The following is a 23,823-nucleotide window of genomic DNA, read 5'->3' on the forward strand; positions in this document are numbered from 1 at the left end:
TAAAGGGAAGACGAGCGCAACAGACAAGGATTAAAGTGAGGTGTGGGTAAGTATTCAACAACATCACGTGTTTACCATGCCTCCCTTCCACCTTCACTGTTCCCTGCCCACCTTTAGGTTCTGTCCGTCGAAAGGCAGAGATCCGCTGACCAGTGTGTAGAGGATGACCCCCAGGCTCCAGACGTCCACCTCGGGGCCGTCATATTTCTTCCCCTGGAACAGCTCCGGGGCAGCGTAGGGAGGAGAGCCACAGAACGTGTCCAGCTTGTTCCCCATGGTGAACTCATTGCTGAAACCAAAGTCTGCGATCTTGATGTTCATGTCAGCATCTAGGAGTAGATTCTCTGCCTGGAGAGAAATCATTTTCTATTGATACCAGTTCTTTCAACAAAAATATTTAAAGAACACCAACATGAACGTGGAAAAAAGGTGTACTCAAAAGGCACTTCAGCCCAGCTTAAATGAAAAAAAGGGTGGATCCCAAAAACATTCCTTACCCCAGGATACTTCTACTGGTGACTATCCGGGAGAATAAATAGAGAAAAAAAGCAGCACTGTTGCTGGGTAAATCTGGTGGATTTATTGACGGGAAAAACAATAGGCTTACGTACAAATCAGATATACGCAGCAACTGAGTGCTCCTTCTTGTTTATTCTCTGGGGTAGTCACCAGTTGAAGTATCCTGAGGTAAGGAATGTTTTTATGCATTTCATAATGTAATAATCTTGATTTTGTCACAAATGGAGCCATCTCTTTCTCTACATTACACATCAAAACACTTCCCCATTTCTTGTCCATCCTCACCTTCAGGTCTCTGTGTACGATGCACTTCTGGTGGCAGTACTGTACCGCTGACACGATCTGTAGCAAGACAAGGAGCAACAGCTAGGATGACCATTCCCTTTTAAACAGTATTGGCAATAACAGGAAATTAAACCAGCAGACAAACAGTGTCTCACCTGTCTAAATTTGGCTCTGGCCTCTTTCTCTTTCATTCTCCCGTGAGCAACAAGGTAATCAAACACCTCACCTGAGGAGAGGGGTTGAGGGGGAGACAGAATGTAGGGGAGTGTTGAAGAAAGCAGTGGAAACAAAGGAGGATAAAAGGTTGAGTGAGTAAAAAGAGTATGTGAATGAAGCGAGACAGAACTGATGTTATTAAATGCTGAAAACAGAACATCAGGTTGAACTGAGTAGGTCTTTACTCACCTCCACTGGCATACTCCATGATCAAGTAGAGCGTCTTCTCTGTCTCAATAACTTCAAATAACTTAACTACAGAGAAAAGATACATTTTGTTCAATTCAATCGAGACAACACCTTCCATCACAACTTAGCGATCAATTTTCAAAATGTGAACTATGACCTCTACATCGGAAGCCTCCACCAATAAGCAGGCAAGCAAAACATGTTTCTGTTATTTGGTTGGGGATTGATAATCTGAAAAGGAAAGCAGCACAAAGCTCACCGATATTTGGGTGATTGAGCAGCTTCATGATCCTCACTTCACGAAACAGCTATGGGCAGGAGAACAGAGACATTAACAGAAGATCAATCAGTTCATATGCGACAAAGTCAGAGTTTATCCAATATAATTTTAACTCCAAGACTATGTGAAAATCACTGTGTGTCTCCATGCATACATTTCTGAATAGAGTACTGGCACCCCACCCAAACCATCACGACAGGAAGTACTTGGGTCTAATTTCCTGTAATTACCCCCATATCCTGCCCTAAGCCCTACAGAGGGAACTACCCTCTTCAGGAGAAGATTGGGGTTAGGGACTGGAAGATGCTTCAAGAGGATGGATGTGAATAAGCAATGCTCTGTCACAATCTCTTCTTGATTTGAGCTGTATTCTTTCTATTTCAGAAATAAAACACCCCTATCCGAACACACAAATCAAAACAACAACCGTATGGCATTAACCCAGCATCTCATTGTCCTCACCTTTTGGAGACTGGAAGAGTTGAGCTGCGTTTTGTCTATGATTTTCACAGCCACCTTTTATAGGAGGGGAGGGGGGAAAGTTAGACATGAGTAGCTCGACTTGAACTATACCACCCACCAGTGGAAAGAACTGGATGAGGACTCTTTCCCCCCAAACAACTCTATTACTTTCAGTATTGTTTCTCCATGTGATGCCCCACTCCAAGCACTCATGGCACATCAACAGGGATGTCAACATTTCTGGCATATTTTATTTCAGCTTATGAAACATGGGATCAACACTTTACATGTTGCGTTTATATTTTTGTTCAGTGTAGTTGGGTGACAACCAATGTAATTTGCTGGGTCATTGTTACCAAATGTGCTGTAGAAAATGGTGTTTTACCGGCATAGTTGTGTCGGCTAGTGGAGTGGACAACTCGCATTTTTGCCGATTGCACATCTACCTGCTGATTGGGGCTTTGAGATTGCCCGTTTCACAATAATAGCTTTCCTAGTTTTGCTTTAAACAGTCAGTGCATCTGGTCATTTTTACATGAACATGGTAAAGTTGTAATTTCATTACAAAGAGTGAAATCATTTGTGCGAGCACCAGCCCATGATTTGATTTCATATACAAAAATGTGGGGTCACACAACAGAACAAAATGAGTAATCATTTTAAAGTAATTCACAGTGCTTTATTAAGAAGTGTAATAGACTACTGAGATGGTATTCAAGAAATAAGTTGTTTCATCTCACGGGTTGTGATTTTAAATCATTTGATGTGCAACCTAATCCATTTTGAATTTTGGGTTGACTACAAGGCAATTGTTATATTGTGCTGTTGAAAATAGTGCTCCAGAATTCTTGCTCAAAATAGATGAATTTGCCTACGTCTTTATGTGCACTAATATCATAGGCCAATTTATTTGGGGCTAATTTACACCTGAGTAAATGGAAACTCAAAATATTAGCTAGATCGTCAACTCTAAATCTAATACCCACTGCTAGTAGCCATGTATTAATCTAACAGTAAATGTAATGTCCCAAAACTTTGCAGTTGTAGCCTACTATCCAATGACGCCTATGCAATCACAATTGCCGATGCACAGTTCGTGCACTCCGTATCCCAAAGCTATATCAAACATCCTGCTGAATATTAATTTGAGAAATAAAAAAATCCTACCTACAAAAAGCAGAGAACCTCCTCTCTTCAATGGCAACAACAGTACTACACAGGATTGCTGTGTTTTCCCCGTGGTTGGATTTTGAACTGTTATAATCAGAACACTTGTCTGATGCAACCAATTAAAAATGTAACTCGCGCACAGCCAAGTCAAAGGGTTGCAAAATGCGATTAAACGGTCGCAGTCTGGAGCCCTGTAAAATGACAAGTTAATCAGTGGGTGACGGGGATATCAGAATAAAGTAGGGGGACATAAAACAAATTCCCCCCTCCCCCCAATTGGATAGTGTTTAGATGCTCAGTCTGCCCTATGGCTCAGCTCAGGAGTCTACACACCCACCAGGGGTCGCATTAACAGAGTTCTGCATTTTTCACAAGAGAAAAAGATTAAACTCATAAGAAATATCTTTGTGTTTTGTAAATGCAGATATAAAATGCTTCTTATTGTAATTTCTGTTCAACATCAGACTAATTTTGTGCTTCAGTTGCACTTCTCCACTCAGATCACTCTTCATATTTTCAAGCATGGTGGTGGCTGCATCATGTTTTGGGTATGCTTGTCATCGGCAAAGACAAGGGAGTTTTGTAGGTTAAAAAGAATAGCGCTATGCACAGTCAAAATCCTTGAGGAAACCTGGTTCAGTCTGCTTTCCAATAGACACTGGGAGACAAATTCACCTTTCAGCAGGACAACAACCTAAAACACAAGGCCAAATAGACAATACACTGGAGTTGCTTATCAAGACGACACTGAATGTTCCTGAGTGGCCTAGTTACAGTTGACTTAAATTGGCTTAAAAATCTATGGCAAGACTTGAAAATGGCTGTCTAGCATCGATCAACAATGGTGTACATTCCAGGTGTGCAAAGCTCTTAGCGGTGAGTCTTTCTGGGTAAGTCTCTGTAAATCACTGCCGACGGTGATTCTAACATGTTTTGACTCAGAGGGTTGAATACTTAACTAATCAAGATATATTCATGTTTTCTAGTTATTTTTATAACTTTATTTTTTTTGTGTAGACTGGATTTAATTGTAATTTTGTCAACATTTTAATCCCACCTTGTAACAACAAAATGTGGAAAAAGTAAAGGGGTGTGAATAATTTGATGGCACTGTAGTGTTGCACTTCTGTTGTCATTTGATGGAAAGTAAGCTTTCTTTCTGCCAAATGTGTTGCACTAATGTATTTTCTATGAAGGAAAACTATAGTTGCACACTCCTGATCACTCTATTGATGCAACAAAAAAAGACTTTCAATATAAAACTTAGGTGAAATGGTATAAAACGCAGTCTGAAATTTTGAAAACTAACAACCCCTGAGACACAAACACGAGGGCCACTCAGCTCAGACAGATCCAGTTCACAGGCCCAGCTCCTGAGCTCCATCATTTTTAATTTAGACTGGAAAATTAATGTGTTCAGACAACAAAATGTTAGTGCATCAAATCACATCGATTCCTTCCACTAATCAAACTGAATCGCACCAAATCGTTTCAAACTAAAAGTATCATATCAGAGCCCATGTATCTAGATGCGTATCAAACCGTGTTTGAAAGGAAAGAGTCACATCCCTAAACACATCTAACAAAAAAGCAGTAACATCAGCGCCACTAAATCCAATGTTTGGACTTGGTTTGATCTCAGTTTATCCTCACCTCTTTCCCTGTGAGGACATGACGAGCCAGTTTGACCTTGGCAAAGTTGCCCTTGCCGATGGTTTTCAGCAGCCGGTAGTTGCCAATGTGTGGCTGCTCGTCTGGCGTCGTGGCGACAGAATTCCGGCACCGCGGCATATTAGGACGCCCGCCTGCCTTGGACTCTGAGTGAGACTGAAAGAGGAGAACAAAATTCTGTTAGGAGTGGTGATTTCCTAACACTAGCCTACACAACACCTCCGACACAAATCGAGACAATGCATTTTAGACTCCCATCAAAGGAGAAAGAGCCTTGGATCCAAGGAGACCTCATAGAAAAACGCAACTGTGAGCATAACTTGATACTGTCCAATAATGTTGATCTCTCAATCTACATAGTCACTATATAAAAATAGTGAAATAAAGTCGCACACTATGTATGCTCCAAACTATTTAAATGGGTCAACCTAAGCCATTAGGTTCACCCATTAAAATTGTTGGGAGCATATACTCCCCTCTTTATTTGGACAGTGAAGCTGAAATGTGTAAATTTGGCTCTATACGCCAGCATTTTGAATTGGAGATCAAATGTTTCATGAGGCGATAGTTCAGAATGTCACCTTTTAAGGGGGTTTTCATACATCTGTTTTACCGTTTAGAAATTAAAGCACTTTATGCATCTAGTCCCCCCATTTGACCTTTTTTCATAAGTATTTGGGGTCATTCTATGTCATTTCAGCAAGCCACGATACCCACCATCTCAGACTGTTCTGGAATTGTTTCTGTAGTTAGAAACATAAAAGATTGCTTTCCTGAAATATTTTGTTTAAAATTTCACCCAAATTGGCTTTTTAAATGTATAGAATTCACATAATATTCAACAGTTATAGCACCAAAACATCCCATTTGGACCAAACTTCTTCCTAACAGTGAGTAAGACATGAGCAATCCAATAAAAGGGTCAAAAGCCACCCAAGGAGCCCCCCCACAGCAATCCCACCCCAACAACCAGCATCAGTTATCTATGTCTGATAGGTAGTATGGAGATGCTGTATTGCTTCTTGATCCTTTGTTATGTATTCCCTGTGAATCTGGTGATGTTGTTTTCCTCCCCTGTTCAGAGAAATTAACCATTGAAGTTGCTTGCATTATTTACCATAAATTAGTGTGAAAGTACAAGGTTTGCACACTGGATGCTGCTGTTCTTGCTACTTCCGCAACACCCTTTTATCAAATTTGACTAGTCTCTTGTGTTTATTAAACGGATCACAACATTTTCTTTGCAACTTTGGGCAGAAAACCAATAGCTTGTGACTCCAATGGCTAATTTCGCTGAACAAAAAAAATTAAGATTCACAGGGAATACAGCAGACAGAGAACTGATACTGTACTGGTTGTTGGGGGTGGGGTTGTGGGTGGCTTTTGATCCTTTTATTGGATAGCTCATCTTACTTGTTGTTAGGAAGAATGGTCCAAATCAGATGTTAGGTACCATATTTATTGAAGATATGAATCCTATAAAAAAAAATTAAATTGCCAATTTGGGTGCAATTAATTTGTTTAATCCAATTATATTTCATGAATGATCATCTTATTTGCTTTAAACTAAATTAATCTTAGAACAAATCGGAGATAGTGGGTGTCGAAATTCTCGTGCTTTTTGAGGTGGAATGACTAAACAAATTCACAATGATTCAATTATGCTTTATGGTTAACGAGATGTGGTGTGGTCACAACAACATACGGGGAACTCAAGTCCTTCTGTTCACCCGATTTAGAATTCCTCACAATCAAATGTCGACCGCATTATCTACCAAGGGAATTCTCTTCGATTATAATCACAGCCGTATATATTCCCCCCCAAGCAGACACAGATGGCTCTGAACAAACTTTATTTGACTCTTTGCAAACTGGAATCCACACATCCTGAGGCTGCATTCATTGTAGCTGGGGATTTTAACAAGGCTAATCTGAAAACAAGACTCCCTAAATTGTATCAGCATATTGATTGCGCAACCAGGGCTGGTAAAACCTTGAATCATTGCTATTCTAACTTCCGCGATGCATATAAGGCCCTCCCCCGCCCTCCTTTCGGAAAAGCTGACCACGACTCCATTTTGTTGCTCCCTGCCTACAGACAGAAGCTAAAACAAGAAGCTCCCACGCTGAGGTCTGTTCAACGCTGGTCCGACCAATCTGATTCCACGCTCCAAGACTGCTTCCATCACGTGGACTGGGATATGTTTTGTATTGCGTCAAACAACAACAACATTTACGAATAAGCTGATTCGGTGAGCGAGTTCATTAGAACGTGCGTTGAAGATGTCGTTCCCATAGCAACGATTAAAACATTCCCAAACCAGAAACCGTGGATTGATGGCAGCATTCGCGTGAAACTGAAAGCGCGAACCACTGCTTTTAAATCAGGACAAGGTGACGGAAACATGACCGAATACAAACAGTGTAGCTATTCCCTCCGCAAGGCAATCAAACAAGCTAAGCGTCAGTATAGAGACAAAGTAGAATCGCAATTCAACGGCTCAGACACAAGAGGCATGTGGCAGGGTCTACAGTCAATCGCGGATTACAAAAAGAAAACCAGCCCAGTCACAGACCAGGATGCCTTGCTCCCAGGCAGACTAAATAACTTTTTTGCCCGCTTTGAGGACAATACAGTGCCACTGACACGGCCCGCAACCAAAACATGCGGACTCTCCTTCACTGCAGCCGAGGTGAGTAAAACATTTAAACGTGATAACCCTCGCAAGGCTGAAGGCCCAGACGGCATCCCCAGCCGCGCCCTCAGAGCATGCGCAGACCAGCTGGTGTGTTTACGGACATATTCAATCAATCCCTATCCCAGTCTGTTGTTCCCACATGCTTCAAGAGGGCCACCATTGTTCCTGTTCCCAAGAAAGCTAAGGTAACTGAGCTAAACGACTACCGCCCCGTAGCACTCACTTCCGTCATCATGAAGTGCTTTGAGAGACTAGTCAAGGACCATATCACCTCCACCCTACCCGACACCCTAGACCCACTCCAATTTGCTTACCGCCCAAATAGGTCCACAGACGATGCAATCTCAACCACACTGCACACTGCCCTAACCCATCTGGACAAGATGAATACCTATGTGAGAATGCTGTTCATCTACTACAGCTCGGCATTCAACACCATAGTACCCTCCAAGCTCGTCATCAAGCTCGAGACCCTGGGTCTCGACCCTGCCCTGTGCAACTGGGTACTGGACTTCCTGACGGGCCGCCCCCAGGTGGTGAGGGTAGGCAACAACATCTCCACCCCGCTGATCCTCAACACTGGGGCCCACAAGGGTGCGTTCTGAGCCCTCTCCTGTACTCCCTGTTCACCCACGACTGCGTGGCCACGCACGCCTCCAACTCAATCATCAAGTTTGCGGACGACACAAGTGGTAGGATTGATTACCAACAACGACGAGATGGCCTACAGGGAGGTGGTGAGGGCCCTCGGAGTGTGGTGTCAGGAAAATAACCTCACACTCAACGTCAACAAAACTAAGGAGATGATTGATTGTGGACTTCAGGAAACAGCAGAGGGAACACCACCCTATCCACATCGATGGGACAGTAGTGGAGAGGGTAGTAAGTTTTAAGTTCCTCGGCGTACACATCGCAGACAAACTGAATTGGTCCACCCTCACAGACAGCATCGTGAAGAAGGCGGAGCAGCGCCTCTTCAACCTCAGGAGGCTGAAGAAATTCGGCTTGTCACCAAAAGCACTCAAACTTCTACAGATGCACAATCGAGAGCATCCTGTCGGGCTGTATCACCGCCTGGTACGGCAACTGCTCCGCCCACAACCGCAAGGCTCTCCAGAGGGTAGTGAGGTCTGCACAATGCATCACCGGGGGCAAACTACCTGCCCTCCAGGACACCTAAGCCACCTGATGTCACAGGAAGGCCATAAAGATCATCAAGGACAACAACCACCCGAGCCACTGCCTGTTCACCCCACTATCATCCAGAATGCGAGGTCAGTACAGGTGCATCAAAGCTGGGACCGAGAGACTGAAAAACAGCTTCTATCTCAAGGCCATCAGACTGTTAAACAGCCACCACTAACATTGAGTGGCTGCTGCCAACACACTGACTCAACTCCAGCCACTTTAATAATGGGAATTGATGGGAGTTGATGTAAAATATATCACTAGCCACTTTAAACAATGCTACTTAATATGTTTACATACCCTACATTATTTCTCTCTATATATTATTTCTCTCATATACATACATACATACATACATATATATACATATATATATATATATATATATATACACACACACACACACATACACACAGTGCCTTGCGAAAGTATTCGGTCCCCTTGAACTTTGCGACCTTTTGCCACATTTCAGGCTTCAAACATAAAGATATAAAACTGTATTTTTTTGTGAAGAATCAACAACAAGTGGGACACAATTATGAAGTGGAATGACATTTATTGGATATTTCAAACTTTAACAAATCAAAAACTGAAAAATTGGGCGTGCAAAATTATTCAGCCCCCTTAAGTTAATACTTTGTAGCGCCACCTTTTGCTGCGATTACAGCTGTAAGTCGCTTGGGGTATGTCTCTATCAGTTTTGCACATCGAGAGACTGACATTTTTTCCCATTCCTCCTTGCAAAACAGCTCGAGCTCAGTGAGGTTGGATGGAGAGCATTTGTGAACAGCAGTTTTCAGTTCTTCCCACAGATTCGATTGGATTCAGGTCTGGACTTTGACTTGGCCATTCTAACACCTGGATATGTTTATTTTTGAACCATTCCATTGTAGATTTTGCTTTATGTTTTGGATCATTGTCTTGTTGGAAGACAAATCTCCATCCCAGTCTCAGGTCTTTTGCAGAGAATCTTTCTTCCAGAATGGTCCTGTATTTGGCTCCATCCATCTTCCCATCCATTTTAACCATCTTCCCTGTCCCTGCTGAAGAAAAGCAGGCCCAAACCATGATGCTGCCACCACCATGTTTGACAGTGGGGATGGTGTGTTCAGCTGTGTTGCTTTTACGCCAAACATAACGTTTTGCATTGTTGCCAAAAAGTTCAATTTTGGTTTCATCTGACCAGAGCACCTTCTTCCACATGTTTGGTGTGTCTCCCAGGTGGCTTGTGGCAAACTTTAAACGACACTTTTTATGGATATCTTTAAGAAATGGATTTATTCTTGCCACTCTTCCATGAAGGCCAGATTTGTGCAATATACGACTGATTGTTGTCCTATGGACAGAGTCTCCCACCTCAGCTGTAGATCTCTGCAGTTCATCCAGAGTGATCATGGGCCTCTTGGCTGCATCTCTGATCAGTCTTCTCCTTGTATGAGCTGAAAGTTTAGAGGGACAGCCAGGTCTTGGTAGATTTGCAGTGGTCTGATACTCCTTCCATTTCAATATTATCGCTTGCACAGTGCTCCTTGGGATGTTCAAAGCTTGGGAAATCTTTTTGTATCCAAATCCGGCTTTAAACTTCTTCACAACAGTATCTCGGACCTGCCTGGTGTGTTCCTTGTTCTTCATGATGCTCTCTGCGCTTTTAACGGACCTCTGAGACTATCACAGTGCAGGTGCATTTATACGGAGACTTGATTACACACAGGTGGATTGTATTTATCATCATTAGTCATTTAGGTCAACATTGGATCATTCAGAGATCCTCACTGAACTTCTGGAGAGAGTTTGCTGCACTGAAAGTAAAGGGGCTGAATAATTTTGCACGCCCAATTTTTCAGTTTTTGATTTGTTAAAAAAGTTTGAAATATCCAATAAATGTCGCTCCACTTCATGATTGTGTCCCACTTGTTGTTGATTCTTCACAAAAAAAATACAGTTTTATATCTTTATGTTTGAAGCCTGAAATGTGGCAAAAGGTCGCAAAGTTCAAGGGGGCCGAATACTTTTGCAAGGCACTGATATATGTGTGTGTGTGTGTGTGTATATATATATATATATATATATATATATATACACACATACACACATACACACACACACACACGTATATACTGTACTCGATACCATCTACTGCATCTTGCCTATGCCGCTCTGTACCATCACTCATTCATATATCTTTATGTACATACTTTTTATCCCTTTACACTTGTGTGTATAAGGTAGTAGTTTGGAATTGTTAGCTAGATTACTCGTTGGTTATTACTGCATTGTCGGAACTAGAAGCACAAGCATTTCGCGACACTCGCATTAACATCTGCTAACCATGTGTATGTGACAAATCAAATTTGATTTGAATTAGTCAAAAGTTCAGTATTTGGACCCATATTCCTAGCACACAATGACTACATCAATCGTGTCACTACAAACTTGTTGAATGCATTTTCAGTTTATTTTGGTTGTGTTTCGGATTATGTTTTGCCCAATGGGAACTGAATGGTGAATAATGTAGCGTATCATTTTGGGTGTTAGCGTTTTTTTGGGTGGTTATGACCTTTGTTCCTCAAACTTTCTCACTTATCCTTTTTTCACATTTCATGATTATCTGTAATCATGGTAGCATCCTCATGAATGTAGCAGTGTTCAGAAATGAAGGGTGTAATCATGGTAGCATCCTCATGAATGTAGCAGTGTTCAGAAATGAAGGGTGTACGTTTCACAGTTATGGGGTCACGGTTCGGTAACATTACAGCGGGAAAATTAAATGCCAACAGTTACTGTAGTTAATTTGCTAATTTGGCAAGAGACAACTAAAAAGCACCCTATTTGTGGTCCAAGACCAGCTTCTATGACCGCATTCACAATGTTCCTGGCATTGTCTGTTGTGACAGGGATGTTGGACCTCAAGTAGAAGTCTTCAAATGTATGCATAAATAAATATTGACACCCGTTCTGAACGGACCCGAGGACAACTACACCAGTTCCTTATAGACCTGGTTGGATCCAGACCCGCTCCAATCAACATGTGAAATAAGTCAAGGGGTATGAATACTTTCTGAAGGTACTGTAGAGTGTGCAACTTTCTTTTTATACGATTCACTCTTTGTTAGTAAAAAAAAATATGTACTGGTCGTGTAAACATATGAGATGTTATCGCTGTAGCAGTGAAATGCTTATGTTTCTAGCTCCAACAGTGCAGTAATACCTAACACACACACACACACATCCAAAACATGTAAAGAAAGAAATATCCGAACAAGCCATGTCAGAATATAAATACACTGCTCAAAAAAATAAAGAGAACACTAAAATAACACATCCTAGATCTGAATGAATGAAATATTCTTAGTAAATACTTTTTTCTTTACATAGTTGAATGTGCTGACAACAAAATCACACAAATTATCAATGGAAAATCAAATTTATCAACACATGGAGGTCTGGATTTGGAATAACACTAAATTAAAGTGGAAAACCACACTACAGGCTGATCCAACTTTGATGTAATGTCCTTAAAACAAGTCAAAATGAGGCTCAGTAGTGTGTGTGGCCTCCACGTGCCTGTATGACCTCCCTACAATGCTTGGGCATGCGCCTGATGAGGTGGCGGATGGTATCCTGAGGGATCTCCTCCCAGACCTGGACTAAAGCATCCGCCAACTCCTGGACAGTCTGTGGTGCAACAGTCTCCTGGACAGTCTGTTGGTGGATGGAGCAAGACATGATGTGCCAGATGTGCTCAATTGGATTCAGGTCTGGGGAACGGGCGGGCCAGTCCATAGCATCAATGCCTTCCTCTTGCAGGAACTGCTGACACACTCCAGCCACATGAGGTCTAGCATTGTCTTGCATTAGGAGGAACCCAGGGCCAACAGCACCAGCATTGGGTCTCACAAGGGGTCTGAGGATCTCATCTCGGTACCTAATGGCAGTCAGGCTACCTCTGGCGAGCACGTGGAGGGCTGTGCGGCCCCGCAAAGAAATGCCACCCAACACCATGACTGACCCACCGCCAAACCGGTCATACTGGAGGATGTTGCAGGCAGCAGAACGTTCTCCACGGCGTCTCCAGACTGTCACGTGCTCAGTGTGAACCTGCTTTCATCTGTGAAGAGCACAGGGCGCCAGTGGAGAATTTGACAATCTTGGTGTTCTCTGGCAAATACCAAACGTCCTGCACGGTGTTGGGCTGTAAGCACAACCCCCACCTGTGGACGTCGGGCCCTCATACCACCCTCATGGAGTCTGTTTCTGACCGTTTGAGCAGACACATGCACATTTGTGGCCTGCTGGAGGTCATTTTGCAGGGCTCTGGCAGTGCTCCTCCTGCTCCTCCTTGCACAAAGGCGGAGGTAGCGGTCCTGCTGCTGGGTTGTTGCCCTCCTACGGCCTCCTCCACGTCTCCTGATGTACTGGCCTGTCTCCTGGTAGCGCCTCCATGCTCTGGACACTACGCTGACAGACACAGCAAACCTTCTTGCCACAGCTCGCATTGATGTGCCATCCTGGATGAGCTGCACTACCTGAGCAACTTGTGTGGGTTGTAGACTCCGTCTCATGCTACCACTAGAGTGAAAGCACCGCCAGCATTAAAAAGTGACTAAAACATCAGCCAGGAAGCATAGGAACTGAGAAGTGGTCTGTAGTCACCACCTGCAGAACCACTCCTTTATTGGGGGTGTCTTGCTAATTGCCTATAATTTCCACCTGTTGTCTATTCCATTTGCACAACAGCATGTGAAATTTATTGTCAGTGTTGCTTCCTAAGTGGACAGTTTGATTTCACAGAAGTGTGATTGACTTGGAGTTACATTGTGTTAAGTGTTCCCTTTATTTTTTTGAGCAGTGTATATATGTATATAATGGGTGTGAAATATACCGTATGAACAGTAGTCTATATGAATAGAAAAGCTGTGTACAGTAGTTATATAGGATGATCCTTGACTAGAATACAGCATACACATATGAAATGGATAAAACAATATGTAAACATTAAAGTGACCAGTGTTCAATGACTCTGTACATAGGGCAGCAGCAAGGATGACAAGGTGACTGAAGGGGGGGGGGGGTGTATCTGTTTACATGTCCCTGCTCTCTCTGTATTCACAAACTCTGCAATGTATCCTTCTGCGCTCGCTCTATCCAGGAGATTGTTACCTTGTGAGCATACGTAAGTGGACAGAAAAGCTATTGACACGGGCACCGTTTTGTTCCGTATGGACCTTAGTTTCCGTGTTCCAAGTCTGAGCCCAAGCGGAACTACTTCTCTGCATTCTGAACTGGAATATTCAACGGATTCTTATCAAGAGCAATGTTAATGTCATTTACAATGAATTGGACAGAAATGTTAAGGCTATTTGGCCTAGGGTGAATAATTGACAGTTGACACAAACAACGTTGTGTAATATAAGTCAAGTTCTGCTCTTCTACTTAATCCAAGAAGAAACAAAAAGCACGGGCTATGAGACAAAGACAGTACGTCACATTTCCCAACAAGCCACTTCCCTTTCAGAAACAAAACAGCATTCCACGTAAGACTCTTTTTTTTTTTTACGCACCAATATCTGCATTTCAAAAGGTGTGCCTGCTTTGTGTTCAACTACGTAACACCTGTGTAGTGTCTGTGTTGAGTCCCGCCCCAGAGTTTTCATAGAGCGATAAATCAGAAGCTTGTTGCAAGTCTGCCTGTAGAACCAGCAGGAGCCAATGAGCCAGAAGGCAGCTGTCATCTAAACGCTCCCTCCCTCCCACACACATACAACAAAAAACACACTCTGGCATAAATGCATGAGGAAGTGCCTCATCACAGAGAGCTCCATACAGAGCAGAACAGGGTAAGCCAGACTACCACACTTTCAGTGTGCGGACCTCGTTTTTGTTTTCCTTTTCATTTCTGTGCTGGCAGACATGGTTTAGCCATCACTCTACAGTGGGTTTGTTGTTTGTCGGGAGTGTGAGGGAAAGTGTCCACTGCATGTCAAAGAGGTGTCTTGCACCCAGCTCATCTGCAGAGGATGCTCTGCAGTAACAGAGCGTCAGCAACGCAGTCGCAGTCCTCACAAACACAGCTTTGACCTTCAGCACAGCAGCCGGCACTTCTATCCCTACCAGATACGCACATTAGTCTACCACACAAACTAAAACGCACTCGCAGAGGCTGGCACACAGACAGCGGCACATTCAAAGATGCATAAATAAAACATGTTCACAAATACACATAATATCAGACAAAACCGAGAGCAACGCAGACATACCGTCAAAGTCATGGAAGCTCAGCTCCAGGGCTGACTGACTGACAGCGAAAGACAGAGAAAGGCTGAGGAGAGCGCAACCAGGAAAAGCCTGAGGGACCTAGAGGGTCTCATCAATTACATATACAGCCCCACATCTCTTTGTTCAGCCTCAGGTGGAGAGAGGCAAGAACCACACTCAAACACTTGAAGATGACAGATTTGAAATTCAAAATAATCATTTTCTATATATTAGCCGGTAGTATTGGGGAAAAAAAACTCACTTATCAGCCGGCTATCATTCTGTCAAAAAAACTCCTACATGAATCATTCAGCGATACGCACAAAACAACTACACATGCAAATGTACTTGACCTGTTATTTTGATGCTTGAAGTGGGACTTGTGGACTCCATCCATTGCTAACAGTAGCATGAGAACTGACCATCCAGATACCATTCAAGCTATAGGAACCTTGTCACTTCCTCTATGAAGAGACAGACTTCAGCTATGCTCTAAGAAAAAGGTGTGGACAGAGTTGAGATTGTAAATGTCCCCCTCGACACAGATTTCAAAGCATAAAGGGGGTGTTGATGGCTTGGATGGATGACCAAGAAGTGGGACACAGGGGGCCATGAGGTCTCAGGCTAAAATAGGACACACAGCACACACAGCCAGGCACTCCAGAGGGCCAGACACAACCTCGCAGGTCCCAACGGTCAACAGGAAGTTTGTTTGGGTAATTTGAGGAAGTATTGCGATTTACCCCCCATACAAAAAAAGAAAAAAGTTAACAAAATGGCTGACACAATGACAGGGTCAGGTTCCTAGTGCCAGTGAGACGTGCCTAGGTTTGTCTGGCTAAGGGAGCAGCAGCACTGGTGAGACATGACCAGGGAGGGAGGCAGCCCGATGGACAAGAGCTGACATGCTCAGACAGCTGTGCCACAGATACAATCAGGAGAAAGAAGGGCGGATATGAGAGGGAGAGAAAAAAAAATAGAAGGGGGAAGGTCAAGGATTCCCCAATACTAAAGAGAATACAACAGGAAGCACAACTTTGATCTCCTTAAAACTCATCACCAATTGGTTTTAACAGATGAGCAAATCCGTGTATTGTAGTAGTCTCTGTACCACACCCCTTTTAAAAACACTGCCCAATTACCTTTTCAAACATTTACCAGGTGTCAAATCGGGTTACTCACATACAAACACATGATGAATGTGCTCAGTAACTAGTTCTCTAGTAACTCTTCAAGAAATTAACCTGAAAACTTTTTCCATGCTCTGGTCCATATATAACAGGCTGATGAACTAGCTTTACCCATCTACCTTAGCAACCATTCTCCCTCTTATCCCCATCCCCCTAGTCCAGCTTAAACCATCAATACACATTTCTTGAAATGTATTGCATTCACAACTGTACTAGAGGTCGACCGATTAATCAGAATGGCTGATTAATTAGGCCCGATTTCAAGTTTTCATAACAATCGGAAATCGGTATTTTTGGGCGCCGATTTTCCGATTTATTTTATTTTTAATACCTTTATTTAACTAGGCAAGTCAGTTAAGAACATATTCTTATTTTCAATGACGTCCTAGGAACGGTGGGTTAACTGCCTAGTTCAGCGGCAGAACGACAGATTTTCACCTTGTCAGCTCGGGAGATCCAATCGTGCAACCTTACAGTTAACTAGTCCAACGCAATAACGACCTGCCTCTCTCTCGTTGCACTCCACAAGGAGACTGCCTGTTACGCGAATGCAGTAAGCCAAAGTAAGTTGCTAGCTTGCATTACACTTCTTATAAAAAAAACAATCAATCATAATCACTAGTTAACTACACATGGTTGATGATATTACTAGATATTATCTAGCGTGTCCTGCGTTGCATATAATCTGACTGAGCATACAAGCATCTAAGTATCTGACTGAGCGGTGGTAGGCAGAAGCAGGCGCGTAAATATTCATTCAAACAGCACTTTCGTGTGTTTTGCCAGCAGCTCTTCGTTGTGTGTCAAGCATTGCGCTGTTTATGACTTCAAGCCTATCAACTCCCGAGATGAGGCTGGTGTAACCGAAGTGAAATGGCTAGCTAGTTAGCGCTCGCTAATAGGGACGGAAGCTATACTGTTACACTTGCAATACTAAAGTGCCTATAAGAACATCCAATAGTCAAAGGGAAATAGTCCTATAATACTACCTAAAATTTCTTACCTGGGAATATTGAAGACTCATGTTAAAAGGAACCACCAGCTTTCATATGTTCTCATGTTCTGAGCAAGGAACTGAAACGTTAGCACATTGCACTTTTACTTTCTTCTCCAACACTTTGTTTTTGCATTATTTAAACCAAATTGAACATGTTTCATTATTTACTTGAGGCTAAATTGATTTTATTGATGTATTATATTAAGTTAAAATAAGTGTTAATTCAGTATTGTTGTAATTGTCATTATTACAAATAAATAAATAAAAATCGTCCGATTAATAGGTATCGGCTTTTTTGGTCCTCCAATAATCGGTATCGGTGTTGAAAAATCATAATCGGTCGACCTCTAAACTGTACCCTCTAAAAGTATCTGTTGACTTACACTTGTGCCTGTTGTCACAATTGCACTAATGTTATTTTATACTTGATAACTTTAAACAATCGAGAACATAAGATTTGTTGGAGTAATGTGCAATACTGCTATGAGAGGTTGGGGAAATGCTTTAGCGTTGCTAAGATCAGAAGGAATGGTCCCTCTATGAAAAAGTAGTCTTGCTGTGGGAGTGTTGCCATGGGGACCTGCTGCTTAAACCTGTCCTCTACTCTGCCCTCCTCCCTCCCCAACCTTCTCATACACACACAGAAACAAAACACTCACTCACTCCAGCCTAGCTGTCGCCTCACATCTCGCTCTCCTTAACATACTCAGAGAAAAGCTTTCAATTCAGACTGAGCAAAAACACAGTAGTCAAACAAGGACACAAGCACATTTTTTCCAACAAAAAAAAATTGCCTGGGCCTAAAGACGTGAACATATTTAATAAAAAAATAGGCCTATTAGTAATTGTTAGGCTACCTGTCAGAGGAAAAGTGTTTCTTGCCTGCTCAATTTATTGAAACTTAAGAGGGAAAGAAGAAAAGCGAGTAAACAAAGTAACAGACTGGTGGGGAGAGAGAGACAAACTGGTAAATAAAGGAGGCGAGTGAGCCAGCTTGTCATTTATCTGGGTATTAATATCACACACGGCTATTTCCAGTCATGGTAGCGGCAGCAAGAACCACAAATAGACACTAACTGAGCTCTCCCTCCAGTCCCCTCTCCATACACTTCTGACAGTCCTTTACCTCAATAACATGAGTAGAACATCCTGAAATCAAAACACATGGCATAGTGGAACTATGGGGGAGAGAAAAGTCAATTGCAACCCAGTTTCAATTGCAACCCAGTTTTGTTTAGTCTTTAATTATAATTGAGCACAACTCAAGCTGCTAAAATAAAAAGGACCACAACCATAGGCTTGCACAATCACATAGACCTGCAGTGCACTGGAGGAACACACACCACTGGGGCTCTGGTTTTATATATTCTATACTGAACAAAAATATAAACAACATGTCAAGTGTTGGTCCCATGTTTCATGAGGTGAAATAAAAGATCACAGAAATGTTCCATATGCAAAACAAGCTAATTTCTCTCAAATTTTGTGCACAAACTTTTTTACATCCTTGTTACTGAGCATTTCTCCTTTGCCAAGATAATCCATCCACCTGACAGTTGTGGCATATCAAGAAACTGATTAAACAGCATGATCTTTATACAGATGCACCTTGTGCTGGGGACAATAAAAGACCACTAAAATGTGCAGTTTCGTCACACAACACAATGCCACAGATGTCTCAAGTTGACGGAGTGTGCAATTGGCATGTTGGTTGCAGGAATGTCCACAAAAGCTGTTCGCAGAGAATTTACTGTTCATTTCTCTACCATAAGCCGCCTCCGTCATTTTAGAGAATTTGGTAGTACATCCAACCAGCCTCACAATCGCACATGTAACCACACCAGCCCAGGATGTCCACATCTGGGTTCTTCACCTGTGGGGATCATCTGGGGTGGTGGACGGACTCAGTCTGATTGGCTGGGCCTGGCTCCCCAGTGGTTGGGCCCATGTGAAATCCATAGATTAGGGCCTAATGAATTTATTTCAATTTACCGATTTCCTTATATATACACACTTTAACTCTAAAATGGTTGCATTTACATTTTTTGTTCAGTATAGATAAAGACAGGTAGCCTGTTGTAAGAGAATACATGAATTAGTAAGCCTTAATGTAAAAATACGTAGCAGAACTAAAAATCTGTCAACCTTTTCCTCAGAGAAGACAGCACAAGCTACAAAGCTGAGAAATAAAAGGAATACTCGATAGTGATGAATCCTTTCAGACAAGAAACCTAATGATAATTTTAAACAAAGGTGGAACAAAAAGAGTGTTGACACAAGCTTTTAAAATCATCCCACCCCTGCCTATGTGAGCTATTAATACCCACAAGTATATGATTGGGGTTAGATCATGACAGAAAGACCACAGGGTGAAACCAAGATCACTAAGGGCTGGTAAAAACAAAGACACTGTCACTGAAACCAGATAGGTTTTTACTAATTGTTTTCAATAGGCCTACAACCAGATGGATAAAGATTATCTTCATCTTTCATTGACCAATCATAAATATGATGCCATATCCAGAACCATAATTACTAACAGATGCAGGAGAAAGTGGGAGGCAGGTAGCCTAGCGGTCAAGAGTATTGGGCCAGTAACCAAAAGGTTGCTGGTTAGAATCCCTGAGTTGACTAGGTGAAAAATCTTCCAATGTCCCCTTGAGCAAGGCACTTAACCCGAATTGCACCTGTATGTCGCTCTGGATATTAGCCTCTGCTAAAATGTATAAGTACACACACAGGGAAACTGACAGATGTGCGTGCATACAAATAATGCTAATCTGTCCAAAGTGGAGAAAAGAAGCACTCCCCTTGGCCTTCACACATATCCTACGCCCAGCTCAACTGGAAATGCTGGTTTTAACGAACAGAGAAACTGGGGTAAGAAGAACATCGAGTCCCTGGTCAACAGCAGTCTGTAATCAAACAAGCTGGGCAGGGTACCACTCCTTGCTTTAGCCAAATTCAGTGGCAAACAAAACCTTGGAATTAGTAGTATGTGCAAGTTAGGGTATTTTCACCACAATGGAATGCGTCAACATCTCTGCTACCCATGTATAAAGATCAGCAATTTGTGATTTGAATAGACAATTGCTTCATAATGTCATTATTGACTAAAACATTAATGTCAGTAATGAGAGCCAGCCTTCACTGCAAGCAGATGTGTGTTCATGACTGAGTTGCTCAAATGCACAAATGTAAATTATGATGTCCTCTACTTACACCTGATTTGAGCTATTCCTACTAAAGTATATTTAGGACACTCTCAGGCAATTTGTATGATGGAATCCCCCATTCTAGTTCAGACACGAGCTACTGGCTAACACAAACAAGATGGCAGAGGATGCAGCTCACACTCTAAACAGTTGTAGAAGTGGCAATATCTAGTTGGGCCTACAACTTGACTTACTGGCAGTGAATGATCTGTTGACGAGTTAGACAAAGTCACTCAAACAATGTGGGGGCATACAGGAAAAGGGGAAGACCTATAAAGTTGTCAAAAAAATATAAAAGTAAACATGATTGATATATTCTGTGTAGACATTCATGTTAGAGATTACATCTGCTCCTGTTGACACGACTTGAAGAAGACATGGAAAAGTGGGTTTTAAAAAGTATTGGCATTTCATACTGAAATGCTTCATAAAGTGTCTAAACCTGGTTACAATAACGTTTCCTAACTAGTTAGGCTATTAGCCCGCTAACGTTATTTAATCATAGTTCGCTAGCTAAATATCTATAAAAAAATATATATATATTCTACACCATGCAATACCTCCTAGCCACAAACAATGTGATTGGTAAGGTAGCCAAGTTAGGAAGATAGCAAGCCTGAGGGCTAGGAAAAGAAAGAGAGTTTATGTGGTTTAGGTTAACTAGCTCAGGCTAGCTAAATTAGCTACCTAAAAATTGTCTGATATACCGCAACTGCAGTTGGCTTACCTGGTTTGACGAATGTTCAATTGTTAATAATGGCGTCCGGGTTGACATCTTAACAGATTTTCGGGGGGTAACTTCTTAACAGAATCTCAAAACTCACTGTACATCTGTCCTCCGTGTTTGTTATTGCTGAACTGGGGACTATATTGTTTGTGTAGCTAATTTAGTTAGCTAGCCAACTTATCAAAAAGTTACTCATACGTAGCCTTAGCTCGGGGCTAACGTTAGCTAGCTAGGAGTAATTAAACTAGCTAGTTAGCTAGCGAGCTAAAGTTCTAGCTAGCTAACTAGCTAGCTATCCAGCTAGCTGAAGTTACTCAATCGTCAATGAAATACCATACCTAGTCCAGGTAGTAGGAATATAACGTTAGTAGTTAGCTACCTATCAATAGAATATAAGTACTGTTCAAAGTTCTGGATTCACAAGTATCTGGAATTACAGCTATTCACGTGAAAAGGTAACCCTGCATTCACAAGCTATCTTACATTGGTACGCCTATTCCACTCAATGGAGAAAAGTGATCTGCCAGTTACACACGGAGCTGTGCAGTGGAAGGATGAGCTGTCAAGTTAGAGGGCTATACGAGCCAAAGCTCCACCCAAAGCGAGGTTTGTTCCCACAAGTAGACGGTCAAATCTAGTCCGGGGATTCTACCAAACTTTGGCCACGCCGATAGCAGCAGTCCAAACGTCCTATTTAGAGGGATAAAAAAAACGCTCGCTAGTTAAATATCATTAACTATAATACACTATCGACCCTCCGTTGTAATGATGAAAACGTTATCAGCGAGCTTGCTTTGCCAACTCTAGATTGCTAGATAGCGTAGGCCAGTTTCCCTCCACGGCAGAGGTACGAATCCGCGAGTTAAACTGAAAATGAACTGCCGACTAGCCGGTTAGCTAAAATGGTACACGAGCAAAACAACCGCAACGTCCTGTATTCTTCCTGACCAGCTACGTACGTTAGTTAGCTTGCTATGTTACTTGGCCAGTAAGTTAGCTCGCTCGGTGCGTCTTTGGTCTTGCTTTTATAAATGTGGTATATAAGTTGTAGCTCGTTGTCTACACTAGCAGGTTTGAATATCAGAATAACTAGCTAAAGCGACATATGTAATCAAGTTTAATTCCGAGTTTGTCCCTCCGCGCTATGCTCAATTTGCTGGGTCGCTGAATCTCGGGTGGGCTATAGACTAACTAGAGTTGAAGCGCCCCCCAGGTTTCGACTGCGTCTACGCTGATTATTTTCCAGCTGGCCAAACAACCCAGTGTGAAATCAAACACTAACCATAGCTAGCTACACATTTACCGCAATATCTGATGGGTGTAAGCAATATGGTGGAACCTACCAGGTGTCTAGTTTTTTTTTTTTACTCATCCGATTATTTCAGATCTAAGAAGGTCTGACTTGATTTCAGACTAGCCATTCAAGTTTTAATTATGTTCATCTGTCACCTCCACGAATTGTACTAAACAGACAGTGGCGTACCGATTTTTCAGTGTGGTTGAAGGAAATACGAAGCCACTAATAGAAAACATTAGCCTGGGTACCAATCTGTTTATGCTGACGTTACACCGTGTCATATGGCAAATTAGCCCAAGATGTGCTAAAGGCTAGTCTACTCTTTTAACGTCCAAGGCCCTTATGTTAAGAGGTGCTCTGACAGGCAAATGCTCCATCTGAATCGACACTCAACTGCAATACAGTTTTATAAACGTAAGGCCCCCTACTTTCATATCACATCAAAATAATTGTGCAAAATATGCACGTACTGTTTTAAAACAGTTCCAGCCAGTGCTTTTATGTTACAACACCATTCAGTCTTCCGTTACACACAGGTGTTCTGAGACGCTAAATAGCTAATTAGAACAGGTGGGCACCTCTTCTGTAAACGAGCCATAACATGTGGGACCCGTGTAAAACAAATAGAAAAAAAGTGTATTTGACTTTTTGCCCCCTCAATGACAAGGTTACCGAAACAGTACCGCAAGCAATGATTATTTAAAAAGAGCGTAGGTACTGTTGTACACATTGGCCAAGCCATTGTCCATGTTTCAATTGAGAACCCAAGAGGCCCCCTCTTGTGTAAACGAGAGCTAATGCTAAACATGTTTTGCATGACCAGGAGTGGAAATATAGCACAAACAGACCAGGCTAAGGAAACAAGGTTCTATTGCAACTGACAGTTCATTTTCTATCTGCAATACCTTAAATCTTCTGTCCCATTAAAGCCTCAAGAAACAGCCCCGAACCCACTTATGTTAAATGTTCATCCAAGCTCATCATTCAAATAACAGGGGAGACGTGGGCATCACCCTATCAAATCAGGGCTCCTCCTCAATGTGAGCTCCCACCGAAAAAGTAAAACATTTCTACACCGAGCACCCTCCATTGGGTACCTCAGGAATCAATTTGTAAATTGAACAAATCACATTCTGAAACTACACAAGGGTAGGGCCCAATGATGTACATGTACAGTGCCTTTAGAAAGGACTTATTCTAAAATTGATTGAATAAAAAAAAATATCCTCAGCAATCTACACACAATACCCCATGATGACAAAGTAAACCAGATTTTTAGAAAATTAAAAACATTTAAAAAAAGATACCTTTACATAATTTCTCAGACTCTTTGCTATGAAACTAAACATTTTGCTCAGGTGCATCCTGTTTCCATTGATCATCCTTGAGATGTTTCTACAACTTGATTGGATTCCACCTGTGGTAAATTCAATTGATTGGACATGATTTGGAAAGACACACAC

The 23,823-nt window shown here is 42.1% G+C and overlaps 1 protein-coding gene across 15 annotated transcripts in view; it reads right to left on the reverse strand.

Annotated features, from left to right (window-relative positions):
- LOC110533979 (serine/threonine-protein kinase MARK2) overlaps positions 1–23,288 on the reverse strand; it is a 33,861-nt gene extending 10,573 nt beyond the window's left edge. For 6 of the 15 annotated variants that reach the window (XM_021618584.2, XM_021618583.2, XM_021618582.2 and 3 more), the window contains exons 1-8: positions 21,064–22,339; positions 4,775–4,948; positions 1,952–2,005; positions 1,469–1,517; positions 1,210–1,275; positions 960–1,030; positions 805–861; positions 112–348 (exon numbers count right to left, since the gene is read on the reverse strand). In XM_021618584.2, coding sequence (XP_021474259.2) covers positions 112–348; positions 805–861; positions 960–1,030; positions 1,210–1,275; positions 1,469–1,517; positions 1,952–2,005; positions 4,775–4,948; positions 21,064–21,111 — 756 coding nt within the window. In that variant the 5' untranslated portion in view covers positions 21,112–22,339. Of the gene's footprint in view, positions 1–111; positions 349–804; positions 862–959; positions 1,031–1,209; positions 1,276–1,468; positions 1,518–1,951; positions 2,006–4,774; positions 4,949–21,063; positions 22,341–22,406; positions 22,569–23,265 lie in introns of those variants that run through there. The other 9 variants (XM_021618591.2, XM_021618585.2, XM_021618580.2 and 6 more) reach the window with 5 other exon arrangements.
- Positions 23,289–23,823: the final 535 nt, after the last annotated feature.

The sequence above is a fragment of the Oncorhynchus mykiss genome, chromosome 10, assembly GCF_013265735.2.
Source record: "Oncorhynchus mykiss isolate Arlee chromosome 10, USDA_OmykA_1.1, whole genome shotgun sequence".
Lineage (NCBI taxonomy): Eukaryota > Metazoa > Chordata > Actinopteri > Salmoniformes > Salmonidae > Oncorhynchus > Oncorhynchus mykiss.